The sequence below is a fragment of the Tyto alba genome, unplaced genomic scaffold (genome assembly GCF_018691265.1).
Source record: "Tyto alba isolate M040663 unplaced genomic scaffold, T.alba_DEE_v4.0 Super-Scaffold_1, whole genome shotgun sequence".
NCBI classification, from domain to species: Eukaryota; Metazoa; Chordata; class Aves; order Strigiformes; family Tytonidae; genus Tyto; species Tyto alba.
In genome coordinates, this window is record NW_024881261.1 from 30462132 (window position 1) to 30485450 (window position 23319).

The 23319-nt window shown below is 40.3% G+C and overlaps 1 protein-coding gene across 3 annotated transcripts; it reads left to right on the forward strand.

Annotated features, from left to right (window-relative positions):
• The first annotated feature begins 4852 nt into the window (after window positions 1-4852).
• Window positions 4853-15780, forward strand: GHITM (growth hormone inducible transmembrane protein). 3 transcript variants are annotated; one of them, XM_042786979.1, is made up of 9 exons: window positions 4853-4951; window positions 6396-6552; window positions 7700-7799; window positions 9054-9165; window positions 10359-10500; window positions 11543-11651; window positions 12741-12929; window positions 13498-13669; window positions 14529-15780. In XM_042786979.1, exons 2-9 carry the CDS (start codon window positions 6424-6426, stop codon window positions 14614-14616), a joined length of 1041 nt encoding a protein of 346 aa, XP_042642913.1. In that variant the 5' UTR covers window positions 4853-4951; window positions 6396-6423; the 3' UTR covers window positions 14617-15780. The 3 variants fall into 3 exon arrangements, with proteins under 3 accessions (XP_042642913.1, XP_042642907.1, XP_042642916.1); XM_042786973.1 differs by having other exon boundaries at window positions 4868-4970; XM_042786982.1 differs by lacking the exon at window positions 4853-4951 and adding an exon at window positions 5821-5932.
• Window positions 15781-23319: the final 7539 nt, after the last annotated feature.

Consider the following 23319-nt stretch of genomic DNA (forward strand, 5'->3'; position numbering starts at 1 on the left):
TGTAAATACACATGCAAGTCCTCAAAATATATAAGCTGCAGTCTAAATTTCAGTACAATGATTTTTAAAACTAACAAGGTGCAAACTTTGTAACAGAAATAAGTGAAGACACTAACCTCAGCATCAGCACAATTCAGTACCACTGTAATGAAGTAACTGTCTGTTTGAAATGTTTTGAGATCTGGCTGGATAGACCAAGACCCCAAAAATTCTCACACCTGTAGAAAATATTGACACTGCTTCACTTTTGGCACATCCCAGCCTGTTCTTGCTGCTCACGTTCCAGCATGAAAGGAGCTATATCCAAATACTTTATTTTTCCATGGTAAAGTAATATTCTGTGTAATGGCAATTTTTCATGACAGGCTTTGAGAAAGACATCAGTACTGTCTCCTCAAATTCCCTCTGCTCTGTTTTATGATATCTAATCTAAAATAAGAACGTGATGCTTAATGAATATGCGTTTGTCACATGAATAGCAGGAACAGATTACATCCAAAACTCCCCTGTAATCTGCTGGGATAAATATCTGGAGTGCTAGAGTCAGCACAGCCAGAAAACCTTCAAAATATTTTTCTTCAGCTCTAATTTGAAAAACTTCAATGGCAAAGTTTACCCTAAGGAAAAATTGTGCTAACCACAGATTTATTTATTTTCTGCTGATGAACACAGCCATGTGAACAACTGACAGAGATGTCTTTTTCTGCAGGAGGATGCCAGAGCTGGAGAGTTAGAAGTTTAAGCTTAAAAACGGACACTGACCCTGTTTGTTAACACAATAACGGGCTTCCTGTGGCTCATGGGGCTTTCCAGGATTGCACTGGGCTGAACATAACAGTTTTTTACTGTCCCGTTTCAGGTGACTGGCAAGGCAGAGAGCATGGCTGAAAATGTGTCACATGCTATCTCCTGGAAGATGACTGCACTGATCGCGACCCTCGCTTTCATGGTAAGACAACCAAATTCCTTAAGAAACCAGTTATCTGTAAGAACAGACTGACTTTACTGTTTGAAAATATGTTTCTCATAGAAGACTTGAGGAGAGGAGCTTGGACGAGTCTCTTCGGGAGTTGGTCAGGCAGATCAGCTTTCTCCCTTGGGCATGGCAGCTGAAGACTACAATACCCTATGCCCTGGCAGCAGCCGTTTATGGGAAATTTCACTCCTGGGAAGCAGGCAAAGGGCTGCTCCCTTGCCCAGCTCCTGCCCAGCAAGAGGCAGGGCCTGGAGCCTGCCCCACCACCTGCCCTGCCAACTTCACATATCCCTTTGGGATACTCCGGTGCCTTCACAATAGTGTTTTCTGATCTTGAAAAATGTCTAATTAGACATGAACCCTTTCATATTGGTCTGCAATTGATCCTGCCTAGAGAACTGTAACATTTCCAGCAAATCCAAAACAGGTTGTAGGTAAAAACACGGCCTATTGAAATTAAAACTGTAGTTTTCATTTCAGTTTGTATCCATTGCCTCTTGACCTGTCACTAGAAATCACTGAGAAGAGTCTGGCTCCTTCTCATTTACTCCCTGATATCTGCCATCAGGTATTTATTCACGTTAGTAAGATGCTCTAAGGCCTCTCTTCTCCAGATCAAATGGTCCCACCTCCCTCAGCCTGTCCTCATGTGAAAGATGCTCCAGTCACTTAATTACCTCTGTGGTCCTTTGCTGGACTCTCTCCAGCATGCCCATATCTTTCTTGTCCTGGAGAGCCCAACACAGGACACAGCACGCCAGGTGTGGCCTCACCCGCACTCAGCAGAGGGCAAGGATCACCTCCCTTGGCTTAGCAGCAACACTCTGCCTAACGCAGCCCACGATACTGCTGGCTGCCTTTGCCACAAAGGCATAATGAAGGTTCGTGTTCCACTTGTGTCCACCCTGGGCCTTTTCTGCCAATCTACCTTGCAGCTGGGCAGCCCAGCCTGTGCTTGTGGATGGGGTTGTTCCTCCCCAGGTGCAGGACTTTGCACTCCCTTTTGCTGAATTGCATGACATTCCTGTTTGCCTAACTCTTCAGCCAGTCAACATCCCTCTGGATGGCAGCACAACCATCTGGTGTATCACGCACCCCTCCCAGGTTTGTATCATCTTCAAGCCTGAGGAGGCACTCTGTCCCATCATCAAGGTCATTAGGGAAGACACTAAACAGCACTGGACTCAGATCCAGGTGTTGGATGCACAGTGCATTTGAACACAATTCTGTGAAGAAACAGTGCATCAGAGTTAAAAAGCAAATTTCTCTGTGTGCATTTGGCTGCCATCTCACCAACAAGCCTCAGTCATGCTGTTACCCGTGCTTTTGTCAGCATGAGCTCGAACTACTGAAAAGCACAGCTGCTTTGAAGCTCTGCAGTAATAGTGGGTGGCACGGTGGCTGAAGATATTGCCCTCCTGTCTGAGAGAAAAATTCATGTTGCAGTGGTGCCAACAGACAGGATCTAACCTGCTGGTTTTAACTCAAAAACTCTTAGATGGTTTGGGACTTGCTTATGTAAGAGGCCACTGTTTTCCCCCTCATGCACCAATTTCACTAGCTAGGCTATTTACATATGTTGACCATCTAGTAGAAAATTAGTGTCTGCTAGCAGGCAAGTTTCTGTGAAAAAGCCTCAACAGCTGAATTTGCTGCAGTATGGGCCCTGTGTGGATTTGGGTTGCTTCTGGCAAAACTATCTATTTAAGAAACAATTTTGGACAGAGCTGGATTGGGGATCTTATTTGAAAGTCCCAGGGGATTTTTTTACATGATTACATGCTGTAGTAAAAGAGGTAAGTTTGATTCCTTGCATAAATTATGACTATTAATAGCTGAATTAAAAATTTAAATATTATTAAAATGAATCCTTTAGTACCTAACAATTATAGAATGTTACAAACTCTGAAATAAACACAAGAACCCTCTAAATAAACAATATATTTGTGGCCTGAAACTGGCATCTTTTCTTCTGCTGTAGGAGACCCCAGGGCAACAGACTACAAATCTCTAGATATTCATTTACTCCAAAGGAAAGCAAACAAGCACCAGAGTAAGAATCAGACCTTGAATCCCATTAGATTTGGCCCCCTCTGATGGAATGTCCACCCTTCTGTCATGTGTTCTTCTGCTTTGTTGTTCTCATTCAAATTCTTCAAGATCCGATGTGCTGGTGCACTTTTAGACCTCTCCCACATATGATTTCTTTTATCTGACTTTCATTTTGAAAACTAGCAGTTCACTGTATTTCCTTTCTTATAACCAAGGATACAGATACAAGATACAGAAAGGCTAATCTCGCAATCCTCAAAAGTGTATCAGTAACTCCCATTCTATTTCTATACTTAATTCTATATCCAACACCTTTTGTTGTTGTTGTTGTTAGTTTTGTCTTTGATCCTGCTCAGGGCTCTCACAGTTTTACTTGGCTATGAAGAACAATGCCCACGTGTAGCATTAAGGATGAAAGAAAATACGGAGCTGTAGCTAGAGTGGGGCTGGAAAAGGGCTGCCAAAGCAAACATAGGGCTGCCAAAAGAGTTCTCCTCTGAAGAATATTGTGTTTCTCAATAGTGCCTGGCTCACAGCTCAAACAAGGGTTAGGATTAGCACTTAACATTGAGAGAACAAGAAAGCTTGATATGCAGCTGGGATGGGGCTGGAAAAGGGCTGGCAAACATGAAATATGGCTGCCAAAGAATTCTTCTCTTGGTAATATTAAGGCTCTAGACTGAGTCATGTAATAAGCCTTTGGCTCAGCCTAGGCTTAGGGTTAGGGCTGGTGGGAAGGAAAAGCCCAGCGCTCCAGCTGGAGTTCAGCTGCCAAAGGAAAGGAAGGGCTGCAGAAAGAATAGCCACCCCACCCCACCCCGTCCCCCACAGAATTGATAGTCCAGGCAAGTGCTGCTTCATCTTTCCTAGGGCTCAGTTTAAGGTTAAGGTTAAGCTTGAAAAAAAAGCTCAGAGATCCAGTTCGAGTGAGGCTGGAAAGAAGCTGCCAGCAGAGAATTAGTTTAGCCAAAAGGGAAATGTTTAGCTCGCGGAAGGACTGGAGAGCCCTTGCAAGGCTTTGCCAAGGGCAAGGCTGGTAGCATTTATTTCTGCAGTTTATGTACACAATACTGTATTTTGTTGCTTATCTGGCATGTGGGCACCTGCCTTAAAGCAGGTGCAGTACAGCCACATGAAGAGAGGTGCACCTTCAAGGAGACATTAACAACGGGGGGAGATTCACCTCCTAGTTCAGCCTAGACTGCTCTGCCGAAAGGGAAGAAAATGGTAAAGGTCTTGAACTTTCTGAGACCCTGAGGAGGGCAGGGCTTAAAGTCACAGTGCCGGTGGCAAAGCTGGCAAAAAGGCCAGGAGGAGGCCCAAGGGAGAGAGGCACAGGCAGCGCGGGCAGCCTGGCACGCCTGCAGCCTCCCCTCCCTGACATTTCAAACTCCGCGTCAGCACTCGGGAGCGCCTGACAAAATGGAGGGGGAAAAGCGCGGAGGACGAGATGGGTCGTGACGCTCCTCGGGGGTGAATTTAACTTGGGGAGGCCTCGCTCGGGCGTGTTCACACAGCTCGTGCCACCTGCTGGCAAGCCGGCGCAGCTGCCTCGCAGGCCCCGGCGCGGGGAAATGGCTGCCGGTCAGCGCTGTTCGCCATGCGGCGAGGGCGGCGGCTCGCCTCCGCCTCCCGATGGGGAGCGGCTGCTGCACCGCGGGCAGCGCCTGATTTACGGTCTGCGACACAGAGAGTTGCGTCAGGCAGAGCCTGGCGTGCGGCGGCTTCCAGAAGCTTCCCTGCCCTTATTAAAGATGGCGGCGGGGCGTCACCTCACCCGCCCTTCCCTCCCCTCGAGCCAATGGCGCTGGCGTCACGTGGGGTGAGCGAGCCAGTCACCGGGAGCGCGCGGGGCGGCCTGACGTCACTTTGCCCCGGAGGCGGTCTTGCGGATGTACACGGGCGGTGTCGGAGCGCGAACGGGTGAGAGGCGGTCACGCAGGTGCGTGGGGGGGCTGTGGGGAGCCGTAATGGGCTCGGGCTCGGGCTCGGGCTCGGGCTCGGGCTCGGGCTCGGGCTCCAGGCCAGGCCCGGCCCGGGGGCGAGTGAGGGCCCGCCGCCCGGCCCAGGCCCAGGCCCAGCCCGAGGTGGGCGATGGCGGCCTCCCCGCCCACCCCCCCCCCGGGAGTCCTCGCCGCTCGGCCTAGGCTGGAGTGGGTTTAGTGGGTTGCCTGGTGCTTTGGTGCAGCGCTGACTTCGCAGCGTTTACTTCCTGCTGTTTTGTAACGCTGCTGTCGTTCGTCCTTAATCTAACGTTCTAAGTTGGCTTGCTTCAAATACCGGCTTACAATCAAAATCGCAGAGTTGTCACTGCAAAGTTCCTACAAGCTGTATCATCTCAGGGGAAGAGTGGGTTTTAGTGGCAGAAATAGGATGTGTCTCTGAAGCTACTTCCACTTACAAAAGCAGGATTTCATAACTGAGCATCAAAGCAAAGGGACTTTTTCTAGCAGCAGGATTATTTTCGCACTTTCGCTTCTTTGTGGTTAGTGCTAGCTGCCCAGTGCTGTGGGTGCCGGTTTCTCACGTATGTTTAGATTTGCCTGTATTTAGAATGCTCTGAAATTTTATTGGACGCTGTGTAAACTATGAACAGTTTGAAAAAATACCGGTAGTTGGGGTGTCTTGTGATATCAGAGGTTGCACACAGTTATAGTTAAAGTTTGTGTACCTGCAAGAGCTTGAAGATTTCTGTGTGTGACGTATGCACTATTTGTGAAAGTAAGCTAGCGGTTTTAATTATACCTATAGAAGACACAGGCTGGTGTCTGCTTATGCTGTCACTTTGCCCACAAGTGGCGTCATCGTTCTCTGGTCAGAATTGCATAAGATGATCTGAACTTGTGTTCTGGGCTGTGACCTTGCCTGAATGCAGTGTCCACAAAACTAACTAATTCTTCAAAGGTTAGCTTAAAATCTTTCTAAAACACTTTCTGTCACATGTGTTATGTTGTTTACTCATTTGTGTTTATACTTAACTGAAGTTTATGTAAATTTGGAGCATCTTTTTGAACATTTATTTGGAGGGCAGAGCACTCACGTAGTGTTAGGTATCGAAATGAAAGCTAGTTGTCAAAGCAGCTCAAACATAAGTACATAAAGGGACTTGATATAATTGACATGCATGAAAGGGGGTATGTCCTGTTTTAAAGTTGTGAGATAAGTCTCTGATGGAAATAGAAGACAAATACGGATAGAACAGTTAAGCTGCTTATTTAAGAAGGTTCTTGCTCATATTACAGTACTCTGGTGATAATACTGTTTATATTACAGGCTTTAGCATAGTTGAGAATAAGTAGTAAGTATACTTTGTTGTCTGCAAACCACATAACAAAATAGTAAAGCCTATTTTCTTGCATGCTTGCAGGAACACAGTGTATTAAGTCTAAGCAACCATGCTGGCCGCAAGGCTAGTATGCCTAAGGGCATTATCATGCCAGACTATCCGCCCCACCATTACTCAGGCCTCCCCAGCTTTGAGGAACTCCAATATAAAAGCATACAGGCTGTGGCAGCCTAGCCAGGTAAGGTATTTTTCTTTGTAATGGTTCCGGCTGTTGATACTCTGAAGGGTTGAGTGTTTTGCCAAAAGAATCACTTTGCATTGAGTACCTGTTTTGAATGATCATGAGCTTTCTGCTTGTTTGAGGTACACACTAATTTACTGAAGTAAGAGTGTTACTCAGTCAAAAGCAGGTTTTTTTAAGAGCAATTGAAATAATCTCTTCTGGTCCAGTGACTGTTTCCCCATTGAAATTAAGGACTTAAAAGAGGTGGGCAGTGATGGGCAAGCCTTACTATGTAAGGTGGGAAGAGCAGAAATTCTTGTCTGACCTCCTCCTAGCTCTCTGTTTCCGAGTAAGAGTCTTAAATATAATATTAAAGTAAAAACTTTCTTTTCAAAGACATTAGTCTCAATACATGTTTAGCACTGTAGCTCAGATTAGAGCAATGGCTGAACTATGGCAGGACTATCATGGGTCTTACCAGCAATATTAAAAACTGGACTGTCTTTATGCTAACATACTATCTATTCTTCATTGAGAGATGATGTTCCGGTTTTGATTTCTGCCCAGGTAACTCACAACAGTTAAGAGGCATTGCTCTTTTGTCATCATCTCGGTGAAAGTTCCAATGGGAAATTCTTTTTGGAGCTTGTCAGCCTTAAAAATCCTAAGTTTATAGGCGTTAAGGTTTGTTCTCAAAAGCAAGGCTAGAATTAAAAGCAAAGAATTTGTGTTGCTTTTCCAGATTTAGTGTTTGTGAAGTATAAGTATAGTGAAAGATTTTTTTATATACAAAAGAGTTGACATAAAGAGTGGGTTTTACATAAAGCAAAACAATTTTATAACAAAATTTAAAAGTGTATGTTTTTACATTAAAAAAAAAAAGCTTCATGGCTTTGTATAGTACAATGGGACTGAAGTGCAAACTGAAAACTTCAGCTTCTGAAAGTCATTACATTGGTTGCGTACTTCTAGAATATGTAAAGCTTCCTAAATGTTCATGTTCAGTTGTTTTCCTTGAGCACAATTGCTTCATGTCTTTGGGAGGTAAGCACAGATAAATAAGAGACTATGTCGCAATTTTCAGTGTAGCAAGTAAATTGATAAGAAAAGTCTTATATTTTATTTCATTGAATCTTTCTTATGTTATTTCTGAATTTAACAGTGTTATGCCACCAGAGTAAGAACCGGTGTAAGGCGTGGAAAACTTGGTCAAGAAATTAAAGAAGCAGCATTTGAACCATCTGCAGAAACAGCACTTAAAGGTAGAGTAGCTCTGCTTTAAATACTGAGAATCTTTGAAGCTTACCTTAAAACTTCCTTGAAGGAATTAGTTTTCTTCAAACCATGAAAGAGACTACGAATATTGTTTCATATGTAAGTTTGCTTAGTGATTTCTCTTGAACAACTGGAGACAGTTTCTGCTTGTCTTTCCTTATAGAGTAAGTATGTCATAATAGGGAGAAATTTCTTGTCTCTACTTCAAGCTGCTGGTGAGAACTGCTAAGTCAAAAATGGTTGTCTATTAGTGGAGATTTGGTTGCAGATAAAAAAAATATTTTCCTGACTTTGCTACATCTGCTTTGTACAATGCTTAAAGGAAGGATTTTTCTACAGTGTGTACAGTTTGAAAAAAAACTTTCTGGTGCTACTGTTATGTAAGGCATTGGCTTACTATGCTTGCTAGTACATCTAGTGTGGATCGTAATTTGAGTGGATTACAAAGGGATTTTTTTAGATAGCAGCGTTCAGGAGAACACTTGTAAATGTCCTATAGCATTGAATTGACAAACGGCATATACATAGATTGGCTAGATAGTGTCTTGGTTATAACACTTTAGGAAAAAGTATAGCCTTAAAGAGAGTTACACAACTAAAGATACTTGGTCTCAGCTGCTCATACTTCAGTTACAACTGTTTTATGATTGATACTTATATTTGTAGCAGTAATCTAATATGTTGCACACAGCATCGAAAAATCAGACAGTAGAAGCCAATAGTAAATCATGTGTTGTTGCCCATGAGCTTTGGAAATCCCTTTTTAAAGTGGTCTGTATCTAATTGCTACCAAAGAGCTCGTGAAGGAGCAAGCATTTAAGGGCAGATGAATGAGCGGAAAGGACAAAATGTCTAGTTTTATTCCTGTTTTATAGTGAGTTGAATTGTGAAATGGTATACTAAATCAGTTGACAGGGAGCTCTCCTGTTGGAGAACCTGTTAACTGATTTTGTGTTAGAATTCCTGTTACTGTAATGAAGGTCAGTAAACCTGGAATATTACTATCTGATCTCTTGTTTCTTACTCTGTTTTATGAAGCTATATTGTGTTGGTAGGCTGCATATAGTTTTTTACATGTAGCTCGCTGAGAGCTGGTAACACAGTGACTTGAAGTGGAGCTTTAAGAAAGAACCCTAACATGGATCAGCTATTTCAGATACAACAAAACTCACGTGAGGGTATTAACTATCCAAGAAAAAGCATTCATGAGAGCGTGGATATTTCTTTTTTTCTTTATACAGCTGATCGCCTGGGGAAATTTATTGTTGCTGGAGGGGCTGCTGTTGGCCTGGGCGCCCTCTGTTACTATGGAATGGGCATGTCCAGCGAGATTGGAGCTATTGAAAGAGCTGTGTAAGTAAGATGGCTTACTGTTTTAAGTAAAAAGTACATTAAACGTATCTCCCTTGTATTTATGTCTCTAACTGGTATCGCCCAGTGTACACGCAGCTTACATTTTTTTAAGCTCTGAACAGAAAACCCTCACCTCTGTACAGGATTTCAGAGCATATAACTGAAAGCAAAATTTAAATTACTTCCTTTGTTTTGCTAAATTTGAAATTTACTTCTGAAGAGTATATAAATATGCCTTACGAGGTGTGCCGTGGATAATTTATGAATGGTAGTCTTCCATAAAACATCTTGTTAAGGCCACTTTGCCTGGTATTCCTGTGGGATTGTTCATTAAACTTTAATACAGCATGTTGGAAAGAGAATCTCCTTTGAACGCACTACTTATCCTGGCATAATCCTTGCTCTAATAAATATGTTTTGCTTAAAACTTTGGTGTATTGATTTTTGGCCAACAAAAACTTGACTGATGGCAAAAATATACAGTTCTTTAGACTTAAAAGGTGGTTAGTGATAAGCATGAGCTTGGGAGAAATGAGCACTGAAGATATTTTGCTTTACATTGCATTTATATTTGAAAATTATGATCTGCATTCATATTGATACGAGCTAGTTGTATTTATGAGCAGCTTTTCATTGATCTAGATTTTTTTTTTTTTTCACAAACCTTAAAGTAATGGGTCAAAAGAGTAAAATGGGAGTAAATGTGTGCACTATGTTTAAGTTTGGTGTTAGCAGGGGAAGCTTCCTGACTGTAGTATGACCAGATCATATTGCAGAAACTCTCATTCACCTCTAGGTCTGCTGCTATTGTTAGAACTCAAAATGACTTTCGTGTCTTGTGATGTCAGATTATCATGTGCACTGTGACTCAGCAATTTGCAAGCTGCTCAGCAGGCTGTGTAGTGCCCAGTACATACTCTGTAGCCATTTTTCCTTAAAGCAGTTTGTTATATATACCCTATTCTCTATTTTATGATTTGCAGAAAGCTATGTTACGTTAGATGAGCAAGATTTAAAAGTTCAGTGCCCTGTTGTAAGGTAAACCCAGGGCAGAAGTTGCTAGACCACACCATTATAATGAAGCCTCCTTTATATCCATAGCTATGAATACATATAACATTGATTGTGGTTTTAGTTGGTCTTCATTCTGATACTGGTAATTGCACAGCTATGTATGACTGCTTATTTTTCAGTATTTGGCCACAATACGTCAAAGACAGAATTCAGTCTACTTACATGTACTTTGCGGGAAGCATTGGTTTGACGGCGCTCTCTGCTGTAGCAGTAAGCAGATCTCCGGCACTCATGAGCCTTATGACAAAAGGCTCCTGGCTGGTAAGCTTATGTTACATATATAAACTCATTTACTGAGAAAAGACCCCAGATGTGATGGTTGATACAAAAAATGTGAAATGCAAACTACTTGGTGAAAAATAAGGCAAAACTTCACTTGACACTAGTGTCCTTACCTATATAAAGACTACTTGAAGTATCCTGATGATATTTTGTGATTTAAAATTTGGTGATTCTAATTAATTACTGACATGCACCTAACTGTAATTTTTTGATAGTTTGTCAAAGACAAACCACATGAGCAAAAAAATGCTATGCTGTCCTTACCAGCTATATGCAAGTAAGCCATCTGAGGCTAATGATGCTATTTCTACTGCTTTCTAAAAACGGAAACTGAGGTCCCTGTGCATTCTTACTCCTCCTTGTGCTCTTCTGTATAGCTCTTGGAAAGCTGACTCCTGGTTGCCAAGGCTGAAATGATACTGTAGGCAAATCATTCAGGCAAACTGCTAACAAAATGTGCCTACTGATTACATATTCAGTGTGTTAAGTGGGGTGGAATGCTAATAGTTAAATGCCAACACATAATTTTATGGAGGTTGATTTAGTAATGCATCCTTGGTGACAAGCCAAAGTTGTACGTTTCTGACCAGTTTGCTAGCTGCTGGATGATTCTGCTCTCAGTCATCAGCAAGAGGAGGAAGTGAGGTTTAAAAATTATTGATAGCAAGAGCATGTGAGCAGAGTATGGCTTTGGGTAGAGAAATGTACAAGAAAAATGTAAGGCTACATTGAGGATTAGGGTAAGGGGCAAAACCATATGTTTTCCTTCTCTTACCTTATATAACTAAGAGATTGTTGCCATCTTACACTTGAAAACTGAGTAAAAGTAAAATGGGATTTACCACAAGGTAGGATCTGCAAAGATTTGACTGTAATCTTACAGGAATAAAAATGGCAAATGCTCCAGTTATGAGTTAGGTTGCTCTTTTCTGAATTATGCTGTTGACTTTTAGACTATGAGGTTAAAACAGAGTCTGTAAGTTCCAATGCTAACTTGAACCCTATGATGCTGTTTTTACAGGCAATAGGTGCAACTTTTGCGGCTATGATTGGTGCTGGAATGTTGGTCAGGTCCATATCCTATGAAAATAGTCCAGCAGCCAAACATTTGGCTTGGATGATGCATTCAGGTATGTGATTGTAGTGTTCATTGTAGAGATGTCTGGGCTTCAGTGTGACCAAATTCTTAAACTAAACTTTGACTTGAAGGTAAATTTCTGTATACTGCTGTAGGAGAATTAAGTTTTTTCAGAGACTAATGAGAACTCTTTAATGTCAGGAAGATTTCCTAAGTGTCCTTAACACAACTAATATTTTTCATAATCTTCTAAAAGTCATACTCAAGTTAAACTTGAGATACATAAATGCCACATTGGATAGAATACTTGGGTTTCGTGATTGCTTTCTGGCATAATAGCTTCTGGAAGCACTATTGCCTGCGCTTACAGTTCTTCAACTGTGCAGGATAGGAAAGTATTTGAAAACTTGAGTAGAAAGAATACTGAATTGTAACTTCTTGGATACATGTTTCCATCAGATACCTAAGCTGTGAGTACAGATCAGTTTCTCACTAATGCTACCTACTTCAAATAACAATGGCTATCATTTTTCAAAACTGGTTTGCCAGAAATAAGTTATAGTTCAGGAAAGATACATGGATGTTAGGCACTGGAATCGTATTTGCCTCCCAGGAGCTAACATTTCTACCAAGAAGAAACTGTGTCTATTTTAGTGATTTTACGGAGTTAAGCAACCTAATATGATATTAATGGACTAGATAGAGGTTTCGTACATAACTCTTAACAAAACATCATGACTTACTTGCCTAACTAACTGTAGCAGAAGTCTGTCCTGCTTTGCAGTGTTGGGTACTCCTGTGGCTACTGTGTAGTTGTTTAGTCCATACTAAGTACCTCTTGCCAACTCTGCTTTGAACAGATCAGTATGTTGACTTTTGTTAGTCTTACTTCCAAAGACCAGCTCCCTGAAGTACTCTCCAGAGCTAGATAGAAATGGGTCATGGAACTTAAGATTGCTAATTTATTGTGCTTACCTCTAGATAGGTGCACAATCGAGTGCGTTGGTATTTTGTTATGTAAGTAGATTAGTTTGAGCCATGTTGTCTGACAAGAACACAAAAAAAAATGGTTTTGGCAGGTGTTGTTCTTACCAGAACCGTTCCAAATCTTACGGGTGGTGTTTTGTTTTCCTTTGGCTAGGTGTCATGGGTGCAGTGGTGGCTCCTCTAGCCTTCTTGGGTGGTCCTTTGCTGATCAGAGCTGCCTGGTATACCGCTGGAATCGTCGGAGGACTCTCAACTGTAGCCATGTGTGCTCCGAGTGAAAAATTTCTGAACATGGGAGGACCACTTGGAATAGGCTTAGGCTTTGTTCTTGCCTCTTCAATTGGTAAAATACTGTTTAATACTGTCAGATGAAGTAGGTTATAAACTTCAGCTGCTAAGATGCAGCTCATGTTTAATTGCAAATTGGTCGGTCCGGTTAAGGTTTGCCTCTGCAACTCTAGCACAGCTGAAAATACTCTCTGAAATTTGTTCTTGAAAACAAACATGAAGTTACATTTCTGTCAAGTGTTAGTCTGACAAAAGGCCAGTAGTGGTGGCTTATATCTTTAGTTACTGCCATTGACTAGGGAAGATAGTAAATGTGATCTTCGTTCTTGATCCACTTGTTCTCCTTTATGTGTTTCTAGGCATTGTTGTAGTTCTGGAGACAGAAGTACTTTTACATGAAGAAAAGTACACGATTCCCTAGGGTGTTCGAAACTACTGGATCAGGTTGCATATGTGACATCTTCAGCTCCTGTATTAAAACTCTTGGTTTCAAAAATGCACCACAAATTGAGAATTGAATACTCACTGAAAAGCATGTGCTACAGTAACTGAAGTTTGACCTAACTCAGAGTAGCAGATGCACATAGTAGCTTTCTTTCACACTATTGTACATTTCCTTCCAGGGTCCATGTTCTTGCCGCCTACTTCTGCTTTTGGTGCTGGCTTGTATTCGGTAGCAGTTTATGGTGGATTGGTGCTCTTTGGCATGTTCCTGCTCTATGACACACAGCATGTTATCAAGCGTGCAGAAACTATTCCGTATTATGGAGTAACAAAATATGATCCAATCAATGCGTAAGTATTCCGTGTTAACACAGCCTATCTCAATGTCTGTGTAAGAATTTGCTTCAAGCTATACCAAAGTATGCTTTAAAAGCAGCCAAACCTTTTGTTTACTGTTCAAAAGCATATTGCTATTGAATGTGAAGAATCACAGGGTTTAAAAGTACAGTGTGAAAATAGCTAGTGGAGTTAAAACTGAAACCATCTGCTTGAAATGAAAGAAATGGGATTGAATATGTGGTGTCACATGCTTCCAGCAGTACTTTTTAAAAAGTGTTTTTGTTTTCTAAGTTATTGCTGGGAGAATTTGTAGCTGCTTTCTGAAAGTATCTGTCAGTATCAGCTGAGACAAAAAATGCTAACTCTTTCATAGCCACTTAATGTTTGCTAGTCTTTGTCACTAAATAAAATGCTTCCACAGTATGATAGATAGGAAAAGAAGGATTAATTGTCTCCGTAAAGACCAAGTTGAACTAACAAGTAACTTGCTTGTAAATGTTGTCTGTCTGATCCTAGGTGAATTGTTAACCTCCTTGATTCTGGTTTCTTATGCTTAAAATAGAATAATACTGACCTCCTTCAAAATTCTTGGAGATAAACAGATAAAAGTACAGCATAAAAGCAGAGGGCTACTGTATGACAGTACTATACTGTCTGTTAAGACTTCTGTAAATAGTTCCTGCTGGCAGAGATAGTAGAACAAAAATAGGGAAGTTTTTTGACATATTGAGCACCGAGGGCAATCATAGTTGGGTTCTGTTACAGATGCTTCGTGAAGGCTTTTTTAAAATTTAAGTATAATGGTGTAGTATAGTATAACACTAATACTATTTCTGTTCAACAATAATAACTTCTATTTCCTGTTCCCTAGGTGCATGGGTATCTACACAGACACACTGAACATCTTCATCCGGGTGGCCACCATGCTTGCGGGTGGTGGAGGTGGCAGGAGAAAGTAAACCGAGACTCCTCTTTGCATCTGTCTGACAGCCTACCTAGTGCACATACTAAATAAAAATTCATGGTTACAAGCAGTTTTGCTGAAAGTCAGAAATTTAAAGCATTTCAGCATATTGTTTCAGTGCAATGTAATTCAGACTTAATAGTTTTTCTTCAAACACTTTGCAGCTCTGTTTAAAGTAGTGTGAACTGCTTCTAATCGTGCATTATTTTGGTAAAGTAAATTATTTTTAATATATGAGTAAAATAGTCCTATCTGCTTTTTAGTGGGTTTGACAGCAGTTCAACTCCTACTTTTTTTTTTTTTTTTTTTTTTTTACTGTTACTGCATAATAAAGTAATTTCTAAACTGTATCCCATATGCAGACAGGGACACAAGCTACTTCATGAGATGCTGTTGAGATGCATCAATTTTCAGTTAAGACTGCATAAATGGTATTTTAGTGACATGTTAAGGAGAACTGAACAAATTTAAGTATGGCACTAAATGCAGTAATGACTTCTATCTGGGCAGAAATTTCAGAAAGGTTTAAGCAGTTGTCAGAAATGCATTGAATTTGACAGGTGAGGTGACCAAAAAGTGTAAAGGAGACCAGATAAGGAAACTGTGGCATTTGTCCCATATGAACTGCAGTCTCTCTCTGGAGTACCCATGAGAACTCCATACTTTAATGTTGACTGGACATAATAGCTGGGTTCTTTTGATGCTAGAGGTATCAAACTGTTGAATAGTAATAGAGGTGTGTCTTCCTTCCAGTGACTCAATTTCAGTATTGCAGATAAATCCCTGTCCTTCAGAAGAGCTCCTAGTGCTCATCTCTTACAACCTTGTACAGTTGGCACAGAAAGAGGGAATTGAGGATGGCCTGCTGTAAACCTAAGTACCATAAATTTACCACACTGTTGTATGCTTTAGTCTGTTTTCTAACTCTTCTCCAAATCGGTATGTTTAGTTTGTTCTAAAAGAAATTTCCCTATCAGTGAAATTGATTAAACATGAAGAAATTTATACTTACCAAACCCTATTATATGTTAGAATAAAAGGTGAGTTCTTGGGCACAAGAAAGTTTTGAGCTAATGTGAACAACTCAGGCTTTCAGTTTTTGGTAAATATGTTATGTTCATGTATTGACTTATGGAACAATAAAATTCTAGCCTCACAAGTTGACTACTCTCACTTTCCCTGTGTTAACAGAAATATTTTAGTACCTCATGCACTAATAACTTGGTGAAGACTTAAAATTTTTTTTCTTGGCTATGGTTTCCTAAGAGAGTGCATATTCCTCTCAAAAAATCCACAAAAGATGTTTTCCCTTTTCACTGGCTACTGGATGTTTCCCAGATGAAAAACATTGATCTACACTTGCTTCAAGTGGTTCTGTTAGTGTAACCTGTTGGCTACTGACTACAGCCAGTGCTGCTTTTATGTCTCATATACTGCAGTATTTTCAGTCTCTTCAATCATAGGGAAGAAACAATGGATTGTGAAGAATCTTGTTGCAACTCCTTTGTGCCCAGAGATTATATGGCATAATCTAGTTTCTGGCACTATTACAGCTGAAGGAAAAGAAAATCTAGTACTTAAACGGAAGAAATCTTTGGATCATATCAAGTGTAAGTAGCCTGTTTAGAAGGTTTTATCTTTTTAAGCAATTTCATGTGCTTAGTCAATTTCTACATACTGTTGCTGTAGCTGAAAACAGCAGTGTGCTGGTTCTCAAATTCTGCAATCAGGAAGCTCTCTTAAAACAAAATTCTAACATTTGTGCCCGTAATAAAATAAAACAGGAAAAACTGCTATTGTTTGGGTTCTGATGACAGTTTTAGACGTTGACTATGAACCTAGAGAAGGATCCTGGATTGAATAAGATGTAGAACACAACACTAATGGAGGTGTTTGCATGGAAAGTGGGACCAGCTGGAAGGGCTAATAACCTTTTAACGAAAATCAGGCCAAATAGTGCCTGAGGAAGCATGAACACTCGCTTGTGCTCAGTCTTCTGAAAAGATACGACTTGATTCTGTAGATGAGATTATATCAGTAGGAAAGTACTCTGCTATCTAGTGTGGGTCTCCAAAAACAGAAAAACAAGATGGAGTTGTTCAAGATTTATCCTAAGACAGCTCTAAGTTGGGAAGAGATGAAAATCTAAACCATAGTAGTTTGACAGGCACAAGAACAGGTGCCCATTTTTCAGGGAGAACAACTGAGAGCTTGTGTTGGCTTACTGTCAGGCTGCTCTTGGAATGCAGACAGACAACTTGAAAACTTTCTAGAACTAAAGAATTATTTAGATTTATCAATAGAACTTCGTAGGCTGATGTTACTGTAAACAATTTATTTTGTTTTTACACCTCGAGTGGTCTAATTGTAAAACATGCTATTTTAAGTCGGTATTAGAGTTCATTTAGTATGTCTTGCTCAGCAGCTTTGAGAACAAATCCAGCTGAGGAAGAACTGCCTCCTAAACACTGAATACTTTCAGAAGGAAATTACATGCTTTATATCCTAAATTTCAGATCTGTAAGAGTTGATCAACACTACTGTTAAACCCTTTAATTCTTAATACCCTGTCTCATACACTTCTGTAAACTAGGGACATGGGTTGGTATTTGGAGTGCATAAACTCATAGAAATCCAAAACTCACCGAACAGTAAAGCTAATTTTTTTCATTTTTCTTTTTTCCTTTTTTTTTCCCCCCCTTTTTTTTTTTTTTTTTTGAATGAATGTTACTTTATTTTGCCCTTTCTCCTTAAGGGGCTCTTGTTTACCATGTTTTTGATGGTTATAAAGTCGTGAGATGTTCTTTTTTTCTTCTTGATTTATTGTTGGGTCCAGTTGAAAGGGGTTATACATAATTGTATTCCCTTATTGATTTTTCAGTAAAGACATTACAGAATTTTGTTGTGTGTATTTTGAATAACTACGTTTAAGGGAAGTGAGAGAAAGCAGTCACAAAAGCAAGCACTATCAGGTATTTTCATGTTTTTTTAAGTAAATTCAAGGAAAACACCATTTTCATGTTTTCAAGTGAGATTTAGAAGTTTAGTATTGTTTAGTGAGAAGACACTTAAGCATGGGCTTAACTGACAACAAATACAGGAGAAATAGGTATTTGTGTGTAAGCATAGAGGGGAAAAAAAAAAAAAGGAATCATAAGTTTCATTAGCCAGAAACAGGACCACATTAGAATCATAAAATAAAATAGGATAGAACCCAGGAACACAGTTGGAGAGGGAAAATTTCAAAACTTGCTCCAGGTTAATGGGGTTTGTGTTTAGTTCTCTCAAAGTCTTCAAGTCAATTTTGGATCTCATGCTACAGTGCAATGGTTACTGGGAGCAATGTTTGGGTAGAAATTACGCAGGATGTTGGGCTGAATGGTCAAGTTATGGCCTTTTTTTATACTGGAGATGTAAAAGTCTATTTAGTAATTACACAGTAGTGGCACTTGAAAGTATTTCATCAATTAACTGAAGCAAGTCTGTCAGAAGCACTTTATTCACTTGGACTATAGTTGCATCCATGAATTACAAGGGAAGAAAGGAGAGGGGTGGGCAAGGTGGAAAAGGTTTTATGTGTTTTGTTTGTTTTACAGACAGTAAAATTGAGAATCTACAGTTTGGTGGCTGCAGTGGGTTCAATCACATTGGTATCTCCTACCAATAAGTGCGGACAGATATGTGCCTGTTTCTGGGTTGGATAGTCGGGTAATCCGAGGCAGCAAGAATTGCTTTCAAGAGCAACATGGTTGATCTTTTGCTCATGTCTCCTTTCACATTGCAGTGTCTGTGTTTGTGACATCTGACTGGGGCAGTGGGGCAGACATGGTGGGTGGGAGTAGTACTTGCCTTGGCAGAGAGTGTTTAAGTACAATGGAGACAGCTCCACCCAAAAAAAGCCAGCTGAAGGAGTAGTATTTGCAGGAGACAGGCATTAAAAAGCTAAGGGCTCCCTTCTCCTCGGGTTCCACCTGTGATTCAGGGAATTTAGCTAAAAATCATTGCAAATGCCCCCTAAGATACAGTGGGAAGGCAGAAAATGTTCCTAAGCAAACTGGAAATGGAAGACTAGAAGTGATGAATTGGGGTCATATTCACACTCACCCAGAAGAAGTTGTCTTTAACAAATAAGGTTGAAGAATATACAAAATTGCAAGACAGAAGGGTGTCGGGAGTGGTTTGAGGCAGGAGATGGAATGAAAACACAGATTACTATACAGTTTGCTAATCTGTGAGTCTGCTGTAAATTTGAGGCATTTGTACAATAGTCTTTAAGGCATTAATTTTATTAAAGGAGCAGCGCATGTTGTATTATAGCTTTGCAGTTGAAAAGCTGTTGCTTTTTGCCAAGGTGAGTTTAGGACTGGAAAGGAAATTGAGTGCAGGCTTAAGTATTTCTGAATCATCCAGGGGAGTAAAGGACGCATCCTTAGGTTTGCATTACTAATACTTTATGCTTGAAAGCCACAAAGGATGTGTCTCTCAGTCTTGAAAAAAGTAGTTTGAGTTCTTAACATTAAATTAAGGTGTGCTCCAGAGTGTCTTTTTGCACTTGCCAAAAAGGAACTAGATTAAAGTTTAAATTGCAGTCTTCATAGAGTCATTAATTCTGGAGGAGGTATGCTAATATATTGTAAGATTCATTAATATTTTGTAAAAAGCTTTCTATGAAGCATCTGCATTTTGTATGTGAGAATTTCTTCTAACAAGGTAGAAGCAGCTGCTTGTGGCATAAGGAGAATAAAACAGTTGGAGCAAATGGTCTTGTTTTCATTTATCTCTAAGCTTAACTTTTGAGCTGTGAGGAGGCAGGGAGCATTAAGAACTTTCAAGATACAAAGTTAATTTAATTCAACCTAGACTAGTTATGGTGAACAAATGCAGTACTCTGGGAGTATGTGCTGGCCTCTGTTTTCAAAGGGGAAGGGTATGTAGTGTAGAAATTGCAGGCTATAGTTGTATTCACTATATTAGAGGCAATAATGACAGCATCAGGGATATAGAAACTAGCAAAGACCAGAATGAAGAGCAAGACTGATACTATAATTTCCCCCAGCAGTTTATAGTGAGTTGATAATTACTTGGGAGGCTGTCCCAGAGCAGGGTTTAAAACATCTTTCACAGAGCCTTTTCAGTAAGTGTCTTGCCACTCTGCAGTTTGTGCCCTGCAAGTAAAGCTGCTGCAGAGCTGGCTGCTGACGTGCCTGTGAGTCTCGTGTTGTGTTGGTGATCTCTGAACTCTGTGTTTACTCCTCTGTCTCTTCATGGGTGACTCTGAATAGCCTTGTTTTATTCGGGTGGGGCTTGTAGCTGTATTTATTTTGCTTGGTTTTAACTTTTCTCCTGTGGGCAGCATAGTGAAGATGGAATAACAGATATGTCCCCTTTCCCCCTGGTTTATTACATGACTTCTGTTTCCTCTCCAGACTTTCAAGGCCTTAGATGTGATGAGGACCAGTTTATCTGGTAGCTGTAGCTTTCTAAACAGAAAGCATATGGAAAGGAGGCTGGGTTTCAGTCCAAAAACATTGACATTGGATGCAGTGCTAAGTGTGCTATGCCTGAAGGAGACGTTTTCTTCTTGTGGTAGTCTGGTTCTCGTAGTTCAAGCAAGATGTGATGTAGGAAACTGGTTTTGACAGCTAATCTGCCAGAGCTCACACCTCCATGATGGGGTGATGAGAGGAGCTGTGTAACTTTCTCACTATGGAAGCAGATCTGTTCCCGCTGCATGTCACTTCTTCCCCCCGAGTGGGGAAAAACACAGGCACCTAAACAGGGACGGTTATTCCTCTTGCCATCTACCATGGCTCTAAAAGATTTGTTCTTCTTTCACAGCTGCTTCTTGAGAAAGCACTTTTTCTTTGCTTCTTCCTTGTTTCAGAAAGATGATGAAAGAATACAAGGCACTATCGAGTCTTTCATATAAAATAACTAGTCTGGTTGCCCAATGCTTAGTTGCAGAAAACAGAACAAGGAAATGAAGTGGTACAATGACAAATGCCTGGGCAGCCATCTCACTCCTCTTTTTCCTGAATAGATAAGGTGTTTAATTCAGCTGGCAAGCCTCCGAAGCAGAAAATACTGTGCAGCTGTCAGCCTCTAGGGCTTCTGGAAAGATTTTGTGATTGATCTGCATATTGATCTCTTTCTTAAAAACATAGATAAATCCTGTTTGTACTGATCTGACAGGAGGTGGTTTCAGGGATAGCAGAGGGAGTTTGTCCTTCTGAGTGGATATCAATGCTGTTACTCAGCCACTGTGGCCTCTTCCTGGTTCTTCTGTACATTGTGGATATGTTGATAATTTAACACAACCAAAATAAGTTGGTAATATGAAGTCCAAATCTTGAACTAAGATGTTTATAGGCTAAGGCTGTCTGCATTTCTATAATGATATGAGTTTCAACTTCTCTTCTTCCTGTAGGAGCTGGCAGGAAGAACAGAAAACTGTTCCTCCTCTGAGGGGAATGTTCCATCGTTTGATTTAGTGTCAGCTACATGTGTCAACTTGCGTGAGCGAAAATATCATGATCCAGTTCACTGGGCACTATTTCAATGTAATGAACACAGTCTGTCCCCCAAAGCATTTATGGTCACCTCAGTTGTATTTATGTGACCAGGAAGGAGTGGAAGAAAAAACATGTAATTCATCAACAGTGGTTTTATTTTTAGCTAGGAATTTGATGGGATAGGAGAACTCTGAAGCTTTTGTTGAGAGCCTAAGTTTTGTCTGAATCCATCTCTGTAAGAGACATAAATGATAGGAGAGTGAGCTTTTTGCATTTCAGCTCAGCTTGTGTTTCTTCTCATTCCCTTGGGGTTCAAATATGATTTGCAAACATATTTGGAATTTTGTTTACTTACATTGTCTTGGCCGGGGTGAAGAATCTGATAACATACTCTTGCTCTTACAAGCTCTTCAGAAACCCTGAAGGAATATATTACTTTAAGAAACACAGTTGTTCAGTTCTGCAGTTTGGGGTGTTTTATACTTTTTTTTTTTTGTGGCATCATTTTTCTCAGAAAAGATGGTGAAGGATGAGGATGTATTGTACTGCTTAGGAGGTAAAAAAGTGATCTTCGTCTCTGGATGGGCCATCACTGCAGTGAGGAATAAGGTGAATTGGCAGTGATGGTAGATTCTTACTATCCTGTGTCCAGTATAGATGAGATGGTGCAGTGATTTTAGGCTTGCACTCAGTAAATATAAGAAGCCATTACCCTGATACAAGTAGATTATCATGCCTCTGCTATCTCACCATTGCAGTCATGGTGAGTTAGTGTCTAGGAAGAAGTCCAGTACTTTTGTAGGTACCTAGACCACCGTACAATTTATAAAAACGTTTAGCCTAGTATTTTTCATGGAAGTTACATTTAATCTTGGATTTTCCAGTTAAACATTTAATTCTATTTTTTTTTTCCTTGATAATGGTCAGAAGCCTTTTTTTTTTTTTTCTTTTTTTTCCCCTGCCCCAGGTAAATTCCTTTTTGGCCAACTCAGTTTCCAAGAAGATGATGTTGTCATGCTATTTCTCTAAATGAAACTGTGGTAATTAAAAAACAGATTTCCAGTAATTCTTTCTGGTGTTATAACCACTGCCAAGAAGTGGGAATACATAATACATTACAACCTTGCTCATTCATATGGAAAAACCCACCCCACTATCCTTCAGTTAAAGCTTAGCTCCTGTGTACAAGTTAATAAAAACAAATGCCTAATAGTAGTGCTAAAGATTTGTTTGGAAGCCTAATGACAATGTCTCTGAGAGCAGACCAAACAGTGTCAAAACTGAGTGAAGGAATTAACCAAGAGAGCATGTATTTCTGAACCTATTCCCATTCATCGTTGGCAAAGGAGAGGTGGTTAGATCTAAAAGTCATCACTGAGACATGTTGGTATGTGTGAATGAGACATTTGTGTTTCTAGAGTGTGGCAGTTCTGTCTTACATCTGTGTTCAAAGGCTGTTCTTGCTTGATAAAGCGGGGGTGGGCGAATGCTGGCTCAGTGACTGATCTCAGAGCCTTGTGCCAGCAGGTTACTTGCCTTTTTGGCAGCTGGCCTTCCAGTGCCAGATTACATGTCTGAACAGCCACCCTCACTGAGGGTTGCCACAGACTGATGTACTCTGATTCCTGTGTTGCAAAAGCCTGTCTCCACTTTACTGCTATGACTAACGGTCACTCAGATGATTGAATGTTGAAATAAAAATCCAGGTCTTTCTTAAATACTATGTGGAAGGGTTATTTAAGTGCACTTTTTTCAAAAATTAGTCCATTTCAAAATTCGAAATAAATTTATGGCAACCATTTTTAAATTCTAAGTTTGCTACAAACTGAAGATCATTTATCAAAGAAAGAATAAGCTGCCTTACCAAATTATTTTCAAATATTGAAAAGTTAAAAAAGATTATGCTGCTCTTTAATATCAGTAAAAATAGGGAAGAATCATCTTTGTCTTTTGGAAGGCAATTCAAGGTGTTTAAAAGCACCAGGCATATAAAGCCAAGTATTATTGTTTTATAGGTGTGCTATTATATAGGTTTCATGAAGGGCAGTGCATATTACCTCACAGCTTCCAGCAGTGCTAGAGGTGGGGCAAGTTGGGTGAAAATTGCAAAGCTAATTACATTAAATATTTTCATAAGGTGGGATCTAAATTTCATCCTGTATTCTGCTGTGTAAACTGAAAATATG